This window comes from Tupaia chinensis, unplaced genomic scaffold (assembly GCF_000334495.1).
Source record: "Tupaia chinensis unplaced genomic scaffold, TupChi_1.0 Scaffold000567_1, whole genome shotgun sequence".
Classification (NCBI taxonomy): Eukaryota; Metazoa; Chordata; class Mammalia; order Scandentia; family Tupaiidae; genus Tupaia; species Tupaia belangeri.
In genome coordinates this window covers 123,422-134,170 of record NW_006160080.1, presented here as the reverse complement: position 1 = coordinate 134,170, position 10,749 = coordinate 123,422, and the positions used below count along the sequence as shown (strand labels likewise).

Below are 10,749 nucleotides of genomic sequence, written 5' to 3'. Positions count from 1 at the left end.
AATTGTTTGAGTGGATGCCTGGTTTTTTAAAATAGTCAACTTTAAGGCTGGCCCCATGGCCTGGTGGTTAAGGAAGCCAGATCTCCTATGGCCAATAACATGGTTCAAATCCCAGCTAAGGAGGCTTGAAAACCATGCTTGGTACATGTGCATGTGTGCCCCAAACCACAATGTGATGGAGAAATGGAGGGGAAGGTATTGTGTAGTGGTCACACGCTATGGGAGAGGTGCTTCCTCCCTCTCCCTCTCTCCTTGTCTGTCTCTATATGGCAAGTACATATACCCTCTGGCAAGTTAGAAAAGGAAAAAGAATAGCCAACTCTCCCCTAACCTGTGTGCAGGAAAGTTCTCCAGGTAGCTTTGAACCAACCAAGTTCTCCTACCTCTTTCATTTATATTGGGTCGTCGAGAAAGTCATAATGCATTTTTGCATGGAAAAATAGTCATAACTCTCCCAACAACCTAATAGTTATCAAGACTAATTATAGAATGTGCTGGCAGAAACCTCAAAAAATTATATTAGTAGCTCTAACATGTCAGTACATATACACACAAATATTCATACACAGTGACATATAAATTTGTATGTATACAGGTATATACATGTACATACTTCAAAAAATGAAAACTTAACAAATTTTAATTGAGTACATCTTGGTAAGAGGAGAAAATGGTGTGGAATAAAGGATGGAAATCAGAGGCACAGTTTATTTTGTAGGGAGTATTGGTCCACAGGGAGAAACTGCACTCCTTTATAGCCAGCCATGGTGTTTCCCCTATTACCCATTTCTGTAGATGTATTCTATGTGTTAAGGCCTTGTCTCCCTGCTAACTGAGGCTACCACCACATTTTGATGTTCTTTCCCTTCTGGATATCTAGAAGCTTTGTCATGAAACTAGATCATAATATTGTGATAGGTAGAATCTTGCTAGTAGACCATGTAATTTTCTGGGTTACATTTTTTAAGAAAAATGGCTTTTTAACACTACCATGGTGTAGCATATTTTGCTTTCTTACTATTTCTGGTAAGCCATTTATGATATGCTCATTGTTTTCAGAGTAAGTCTGGTCTGCTAGAAAAAGCTTTCTCTAATAGCATGACTTTAATTGTCTTGGTAAGAATCTACAGATAAAAGAGTACTGTAAAGCTGTGTGGTAGGAGCTAATGGTTTAAGAGCATTGAAAATAGTTGCAAGGATTTTCGCAGACAAGTACTAGATTAAAACAAGCTAGTGACAATAATTTAGTTGCATTCTTTTGATAATGTCATAGCCATCAGACTGAACACAAAGTGTTTTATATATGGACGATAGGCCGTAGAATTTTGTGGTGTGAAGTAGAAAAATTCACAACTGATCTCATTTTTAATGCAGTTAGTGCATGAGCTGAGTAGTTAAGCATTTCCCTGTTCAGACATAGGAAGGAATAGTGGACAAGATATTCTTGAGTCTTATGTGTATAAATGTTGATTTAAGTGTGACTAAGTCATGTCACTTTAGCACATCTGGTGCATTGAAAGGTCAATTTATGTCTGTTTTAGAGGACTTCCTCCAACTTTGAGTTTTTTATTAAGTGTAGTTGGATTCAGGGAAGTTGGTTTCTGTTGGTCCAAGTTAGCTGTTGGGATTAGCATAGGCTTTAAGGCTGTAAGTTGTTTAATGCTAATGAACCTGCTTGCTTTTTTTTCTTTCTTTTTTTTTTTTTTTTTTTTTTTTTTTAAGAGAGTTTGTGATATAGTACGTGTGTACTATAACAATGTTCTTGGCCTCGTTTGGCTCCTATTTTGCTATGTGATGTACACCTAAGCCAAGTACCCATGTTGGCTTTTGCAAGGGATTGTTTATTCTTCCAGTATGCAAACCTTGGAGAATGGAAGAGAGATCATTTTATTTTGTGAAGTCAGTAGGTGCGGTGTCTAGGGTAATAAATCCTGTTAAGTTCAAATGTATGATTAGGTGACAAGTTGACATTAAAATTGTCCTTTTCCTTGATCAAAAATGAATAAAGGCTTTTAAAACAACAACAAAAGATACTGTAAAGAAACAATTTTATTAATCTAGTATCACTTAATGAAGATGAGCAGCAATTTTACTATAACATTCTTTTCCAACACCTTTATAGACCATAGACCCATTTCCTCCTTCATGTCTAGGAAAGTATAAGTACTTTTTTAAAAAAAGAGATATTAATTGCTTCTATTTTCAATATTAAAAATCAGTATTTTTAATATTAAAATGTCGCTAATTTTAACAAAATGGCAGGGAAAAAAAACCCCAAGGTACAATCTACAGGGAAACCATCCTGATGCCAAACACACACACACACACACACACACACACACACACACACACACACTCTGCCCTGGCTGGGCCGTGCTGGGGTGCCCAGCAGAGTTCCCAGTCTCACACACACTCACACAGGCTCAGGGGCTGACCCAGGAGCAAGTACCAAGATAGTTTTAGAAACAACTGTCCAGCCCAGCCCAGGCGTTAGAAAAATATTCTCTGCAAGGGTGGGAAGTGGTGGGGTCAGAGGGGCCAGGAGGGCTTGGACTGCCTGGGCAGAGACAGCAGGTCTGGTGCAGCCCACAGTTAGCCTGTGTGGTGCTGTCACCACCAGGGTCCTGGCCCCAGCTCTACCGAGCAGGTGTGGCTGGAGGGCACTGGCCTTCCTCATTTGATCAGGATGGTGCAGGCATGGGCCTCATCTTCCACCACATTCCTCAGGTTACGCTCATATTCTTCCAAAGTGCCCTGGAAATCCTTCATATCCTCCACTGTGACGTCCCCTATGGTGTCTGGTGTGTTATCAGCACTGGTGGCCAAGTTGACAGACATGGGCCAGAAGGTGGCCTCAGGTGGCTCTGGGGTGTCAGTTCCCTTGCTGTGGGTGGGACCAGGGCTTCCCTCACAGCTCTGGGGGGCCAGGATGATGCTTGGGTCCCTGGCTCAGCTTGGGTGACACTCTGAGTCTGGGCTGGGTAGCACCATGGAGCCAGCTGATGTCCAGAGAACAGAGTGGCTCAGTGATGTTCTGGCACTTAGGGAGAAGGGTTCAAACTCCAAACTCAGATAGAAGCACTGGCCCTGGCATGTGAAGACACATGAAGCGATGCCGCTGATGTCTTCCTTGTGGGTGCAGGAGTAGAGGACCTGAGGTCGCAAGCCAGGCACTGAAAACACGTGCATGTTGCCCAGGTTGGTGAGGCAGGCCAGGGAGATCTTGGTGTAGTCCTTGAAGGCCATGCTGGTGAGGGTGGCTAGAGCCACCTTGCGCACACAGCAGCCCTCATGGGCTGTCAGCTTGAACTTAGACTTGGTGCTTACCTTGGACAGTGTGAACACCTGGAACTGCTCCTCAGACACAGTAAGCACAGTGTGCTTGCCCTGCATGTCACGCCAGGTCCCGTGTGGCATTGTAGGACTTGGGCTGCGGCTGGCCGCTCCCGTCCAGCACTGCAGTGGCCACCATGGGTGTGCGATGCATCAGCTGCACTTCCTTGCCCAGCACAGCCTCCATCGCCTGCTGCAGCTGCTTCTTACCACCTACCAAAGCTGTTGGCACCTCCAGCACGTAGGCGAATGCAGAGCCTGAGTTGGTGCCTGCCCACATGGTGGGCTTGTGGTGGGCTGCGTCTTGGAAGAATGAAATGGCAAAGTAGAGACAGCACATGACATCTGAGAGGGAGTCGCCAGCAGAGCAGGGCTCAATGCTATGCTACACAGGCGACACCTCCACGTGGTAGGGGCAGGCTTGCTCCACCAACTGCACACTGGCTTCCTGCAACTTGCTGTTGGCATTAGCAGCATGCTTCTTGCCCAAGACACGGCTCTTGCAGATGTGTGGGAAAGACTGGTGCAGAGACTTCTTGAGAGACTTCACCTGGGACAGTGGCCCCTCCATGGTCAAGGAGTCGTTGTGGAGAAGGGTGTACTTGGCCAGCACGGGGCTCTTGTGCTGGTAATCAAAGAGGCCAAAGCCATGAGTGGTGCCAAAGACCAAAAGGCTCCACTTGGCATGGAGCGTGAAGGTGGTGACAGTGGCTGATGGCAGGCACTGTATCAGAACGTGGGGCTGAAAGCCAGCAAGCAGTCCAGGGCAGTGGCCCCGTGTGCTGGCTCAGACATACAAGGCCTTTCCACATGAAGCCTTCAGGGCCCTGAAAGAGGTCCACCCTGGTCACACTGACTGCCTGCTCCACTGGCATGTTGCTGAGCTCCAGTACAAGCACCTGGCCTGCAGTGCCACCCATCTGGGCTCTGTACTTACAAGCGAGACCTTCTGCACCCTGAGCCGGGGGGTCATTGCTGTACGGGTCAAAGCAGCCCACCTTGCAGAAGGGTGACCAGTCTTCCTCAGTGGCCTGGATCAGGCTGTTGGAGCATGCTCGCAGTCAGTCTGTAAGAGCCTGGTCAAGCTCAGCTTGTACAGTAGCCACAGCACCACATCTGAGGCTTCGCAGAACTGCATGGTGCCATTCTCGTGGTCATTCAGCAGCAGCCCTCACTAGGATGGCTCCTAGGTCAGGTCGTAGCCCCCAGTGATGGGTCAGCTTGAGGGACTGGAGGCCAGCTGGAGACTCTGCTGCTCACTAGCACTCATGATGAAGGCCCACAGCTTGGTGGGGACGTTGGCCATGAGAGCCGGACAGATAATGGCAGATGAGTGTGGTGTGACCAGGTAGGGTGCAGGCATGGCTGGCCACCTGGGTGTCTGCAGGTTGAGCACTACTAGCCTCTTTTCCAGCAGCACAGCCAGGGCCTGAGGGTGGTCAAACTCTTCCCCGAGCTGTGCACCGTGAAGAAGTCGATGGTGCAGACGGTGAAGTCCAGTGTCACCGGTGTCTCGGCTGCAGCACACTCATTTAGTGGCGGTTGCCATAACTGGCCTGGGGCAACCCCCACTGAGGATGATGACATGGCCCACAGATTCACAGCTCCACCACAGAATCTTGTTGACAGCCTTGCAGGGAAAGGGGCCATAGGGTGTGGTGGCCACTGTGGGCTGCAGTGTTGGGGAGCTGCTGGCCTCTGTGGATCAGATGGTGTAGCTGCCATCGCTGTGTGAGTTGACAGTGGCACTGCTGCCGCACCCCCAGATCCCCAGCTGCTAGTTCCTCAAAAAGATGTCCACATGTTGCATGGCCCACTTCCAAATGACCAGCAGGCCCTAACTGTAGCCCATGAGGACCTTAGTGGGGTCTCGCAGGTGTCCCTGGAGCGACTCCATGGGTCCCAATGTCTTCTGACACTGGTAGTCATCCAGCAGGCTTCATAGAACATTCTCCGGGCCTAGGGTCTGCACCTCAAGCAGCATCAGGGTGGTGATGTCCAGGAAGAAGACACTGCCACCCTCAGTGCACAGGGATGCCGTGTCATCAGCAGCCACCAGCAAGACCACTGTGATGCAGGTGAGGTCAGGCAATGCACTGGCACCATCAAAGGCAGGTCAGCTGGGTGGCTGGAAGCTGAGCGCTGTTGGGGATGATCTCCCAGAGGTGCAGGTTGCTGTTGTCCAGCAGGGTCAGGAGATGGCCCTGGCCAGGCAGAAAGTGCATCTGGGTGACAGTGACTGCATCCTCGTTCAGGCCTGTGAACTCCACGCCGGTGGCACTATAGATCTTGACGGCCTCAGGCCTGGTGCCAAATAGCCATGATGTGAAGCTTGGAGTCAAAGGCCAGGGCGCCGGGCTGGTTGGGGAAGCCATGCTCCACGGTCTTGTTGAAGGCAAAGAGCTCCTGGTTGAGCTTCTCGTGCTGTGGGTGGGCACCCTGCCACTGGAACAGAAACTTCATCATCTTGTGCCTGCCTGTCGGCATCATGCCTGCAGCTGCCACCCACAGGGTACACCGTGGCCCCGCAGGTCCTGAGGCACTGGCGGGGCACCAGTAAAGTACTTTTGAGGGCGTAAAAATTCAAGTTTCTTGTTAAGGTGTATCAGTAGTCAGAGACTCTACAGTGCCTCTTCAGGGTCAGTATAAAATCTTAACTATTTTTAAAAATTTACCATCTTGGACCAGCAGATAGCATAATGGCTATGTCACTGGACTCCCATGTAGTTGACTGCAGTTCAAGTCCCAGACCCAGTGGCTTAAACTCATGCCGTGCATGTGTTGCGTGCATACCCAAGATCCTGAGAAGAGAATTGAGAAAGGATTGCAGCGTGGCCATCTCCCCTGGGGGGTGATTTCTCGCTTTCTGTCCCTCTGTCTCTCTCTGTCTCTCTGGCGAGTGCACATGCCCTATAGCAAAAAGCAAACAAACAAAACAACAACAAAAAACCTCTCAGAACAAAATTTACTATCTTAACTATTTTTAAGTGTACAATTCAATACTTTTAAGTATATTTATATTCAACAGATTTCTAGAATTCAGTGTATAGGAACACCGACACTCTGTATCCACTAAATGTGAATTCCAGACATTGGAATAGTCTAGCGCAACCACCTTTCTACTTTCTGTTCTAGTGTTTGGGCTACTGTAGGCACTTAATATTGAGTAAAATTGTACAGTATTTGTTCTTTTCCAACTGGATTCTTTCACTTAGCATGTCTTCAAGGTTGATCTAGCTGTAGCACGTGACAGGATCTCCTTCTTTTTAAAGGCTACATAATCTATTGTACAGTTAGACTACATTTTCTTTAGTTGTTCATCCCTTAATGGGCAGTGGATTGCTTCTACCTCTTGGCTGTTATAAATAATGATGCTATAAACATGGATGTGGCAAATATCTCTTTGACACTCCACTTGGAATTCTTTTGGATATACAAGGTACTTCAAAAAGTTCATGGATAAATGGAATTAAAGTAAAAGATTATTTTGGTGCAAAAATAATTAAATTGAAATCTATGCACAGTTATTTCATAATAATCACTTTCCATAAAATTTTGAAGCACCTCTCCTATACCCAGAAATGAAACTTCTGGGTCATATGGTAATTATAATTGTTTCATAGTTATTTTACAATCCCAGCAGCAATGCACAAGGGTTCCAACTTCTCTGCATCTTCTCCAACACTTGTTATTTTTCTGTTCTAACAATGGCAATCATGATAAGTGTGATGTGATATCTCGTTGTGGTTTCAACCTGCACTTACCTAATAATTACCTAATAATTAGTGATGTTGAACATCTTTTCTTGTTCTTATTGGCCATTTGTATATACTCTTTGGAAAAATGTCTATTAAAATCTTTGCTTGGGGCCGGCAGGTGGTGTGATGGTTAAAGTCACTAGACTTCCACGTGGTCAAATGAGTCCTGGACTTGGCAGCTTGCTCTCTGTCTGTCTCTTTCTCTCTCTCTCATCAAAAATTAAAAATAACAATAATATATAAATAACTCTTAAAAAATCTTTGCTTAGCCCAGCAGGTGAAATGGAGGTTAAGGTGGCTGGAAACCACATAACTGACTCCATGGTTTGAGTCCCAGACCCAGCAGCTTGAAAATCATGCCAGGCGTGTGTGCATACATGCCCAAAATACCAAGAAGAGAATGGAGAGTGCACACACCCTATAGCAAAAACAAAACAGAAACAAAAAGAACCTTTGCTTATTGTTAATTAAATAATTCATTTAAAAAATTCATAATAGAGTGTATGTGTGCATGAGACAGAGAGACAGGATCTTGGGTACATGCGTGAGCCTGGCATGTTTTCAGGCTAACCAGACTGGGGAGTTGAACTGCAATCAGCATGTGACTTCCAACTCCACAGTCCTATACACTACTGACTGTGCCAGAGGCTGGGCCCTTCACTCATTTAAAATTTGGTTATTGTTGTTGTTGAGTTATAGAAGTTTCTTTTTTCTTTTTAAAAATGTATTCTTATTCTCTTAATTGTTCCTCTTTTATTTTCCCCCTTTGGCCAAAGGGACGTGTGCTCACCAGAAAGAGAGAGAGAACCCCCCCAGTGGGCCATGGTCATGCTACAATCCTCTTTCTCCATTGTTCCATTCTTTCACAATTTGGGGCATGCATGCACATGCACCCAGCATGTTTTTCAAGATCCCAGGGCTGGGATTCAAACTGCGGTCAGTCATGTGGAATCCAGCTCTCTATGCACAGTGCTTAAGTGCTGCACTATGGGGCTGGCCAGAAGCTTCTTATAAATTCTAGAGATTATCAGATACATTATTTGCAATTATTTTCTCCCATTCTGTAGGTTGCTTTTTCACTTTATTGATTGCTTTTACACACAGAATTTTTAAGTCTGATGCAGTTCCATTCTATCTTAATCATCTGTAAGTGCACAGCTCAGTAGTGTTAAGTATACTCATCCAACTCTATTTATTTTGCAGATCAGATGACTGGCATATACTACTAGTTATTGATATAGCATTGAATCTTAACATAGGTTTAAAGGCAGTTGGAATCATTCTAATAAATTTAAGCTAGAGCAACAGTAGCATGGATCCCTCAATATGTAGAATTATCTAGAAACTTGTCTATCTGACAAGTTTCTCTCCCTATTACCACAACAAAAGTCTTCTAAATCACTGTATAAATTGGGAGTTTAAGTAGATCACCTGCCTCACAAAGAACCTTGACCAATGGGTAAATAAATTTCAAACAGTTTTCAAGAAAAGCCAAGGTAGCTTTGTCATTGTGAAACATATTATCATTATATTCTATGCAATAGTGTACAAATAATGCCAAATAATACTGTAAATTATTGGATATTATATTACTAGTTCTTTGAAAATATTTCTGTACATGTATCATGAAAGAATTCTAATTTCTAGGTGCTTTAAGCATTTTCTTTAAAATGTTCTTCATATATTTTCTATATTCTCAAGTCTTCAAGTAAAATATCTGCTCTTTATAAATACAATAAGATTTCCAGACATTGCAAAAATTTTTTTCTTATAATTATGAAATATACTTTCTACATTATAAATTGATAGTAAGTAAGCATATCACATACTAATAATGACAATTAAAGATTGGGGCAAACATTGAAAAGCCCTTTTAAAATAATACATATTCATGTTTTTAAATAAAATACACCTACAACCATGGCAATGTATACCCAGGAAGTGCCAGTCTGGGCCCTATGACTATTTCTGAAAGGCCTATGTTCTGGATGGTTAAGTGTCTGTCTCTTACCACTCATTAAACATTTTGATTATAATTCCTACTTATAACTCTATAGAACCACCAATTAATAAAGATAAAAGGTAGCCCCAAAATGTCAGACATAAAAAGATATTATAATAAACAACAAGTTGCCATCACAGAAACTTTTTTTTTTTGCTGATTCTTCAGTGAAAAATATCACTAACAATAAAGGTAAGAATATGGGGGGCAGTCAGTGGTGTGGTGGTTAAGGTGGCTGGATCCCCCATGGCTAATTATATGATTTGAGCCCCAGAGCTAGTGGATTAGAGAAACAGACTAGGCACATAAGTGTGCATACCTAAAAATCCCAAAAGGAGAATGGAGGAGAAGGGATTGCAGTATGCCCCCCATATGCTTTTTCTCTCTCCCTCCTTCTCTCTCTCTCTCTCTCTCTCTCTCTCTCCCCGAGCAAGTATACGTGCTCTATAACAAAATGAAAAAAAAAAAAGCATTTGTTTACCAACTAGCTTTCTTCAAAGACTGATGAAGCACTCCCATGCCGAGCAATACACAGCTATAAATCTTATTAAAAGCAGATGTTTCAAATAGTCTAGTTAATTCTTTTTTAAAAGTTAGAATGTATTATAACAAAATACTGCCTAGATAGGAATGTCTCAGGGGGTCACTTGGTTGGTGGCCGGCTTGGGTTTGGCTTGTACATTGAGCACGTAATCATGACGGAAGGATGAGCGGACGGTGCGATTCATCAGGGGCTGGAGTGGGCGGAAGTTGTCCACCATTCTTTTCTCCTTCTCTCCCTCAGAAGTGAAAAGCAGGGTCCGAAATTGCTCAAGCTAGAAATCTAAACAGAAAGCATAAATAATTTTAGAAGAAAACCAGCTTTTCCTCATGAATAAATTGCTTTTTATTTTTAGTTGTAATGGAAAAAAATTACTTTTTATTTTTATGATTCTGAAATATTTATCCAGATTGGATACATAGAAGAACTTCTTCCTGGGTAAGAAAGCCTTCCTTGCTTGACAGGAAATAAAATGCCAGGTCACTATTGTGTGGAGAGAACGGAGCCAACAGGAGGAAGTGAAACCAGTGGGGTACCTAGGATTTGAAGACTGGGGGCAAAGTCCTAACCCCATATATTAGCCATTTACCAAGGACAAGTTACTTCATCTCTTTGATTCTCAGGAACCTTGTCTTTAAATAACCAAAATAGCTAGTTTAAAGGATAATAAAAGAAAGGTCTGATGCATATAGTAATAGTATAAAAATGTTTTCTTTAACTGAATTGTGAACATAAAAAAGTAGTGGGCCAGTAGGTACGGTGCAGTGGTAATACAACCTTCCCTGCAAGGCTAGAAGCCACATAGCCAACCACAGATTCAGATCCCTGGGCTGGCCTGAAAACACAACAGGCACACGTGGGTGCTCAGGATCCCAAGATACTGAAGAGCTAGAGGACTGGAGAAAGGGGATAGCAGTGCGATGAGATCCTGTCAAAGGCGACCCTTTATTTCTATTTCTTTTTCCTTCTCTCTCTCATGCATGAGTATGCACTATATAAAAAAATGTATTACTGCTTGCTCACTGAACCTGGGCATTGTGGGCAAACTATATACATAGATGTCTTAATTGGCAGTGGGAAACCCCATGCTCATGCTGACCAACAGAATTCTCAGC

The 10,749-nt window shown here is 43.9% G+C and overlaps 1 protein-coding gene and 1 pseudogene across 3 annotated transcripts in view; both read right to left on the bottom strand.

The window, feature by feature from the left end:
* Positions 1–2,074: 2,074 nt before the first annotated feature.
* On the bottom strand, positions 2,075–6,052 carry LOC102481326 (lethal(2) giant larvae protein homolog 1 pseudogene; annotated as a pseudogene).
* Positions 6,053–8,153: 2,101 nt separating this feature from the next.
* The window catches only part of CA5B (carbonic anhydrase 5B), a 53,507-nt gene continuing 50,911 nt past the window's right edge, over positions 8,154–10,749 (bottom strand). For all 3 annotated transcript variants that reach the window (XM_006157948.3, XM_027775454.1, XM_027775455.1), the window contains one exon: positions 8,154–9,908. In XM_006157948.3, the coding sequence (XP_006158010.1) occupies positions 9,729–9,908 (180 nt within the window). In that variant the 3' untranslated portion in view covers positions 8,154–9,728. The remainder of the gene's footprint in view (positions 9,909–10,749) is intronic.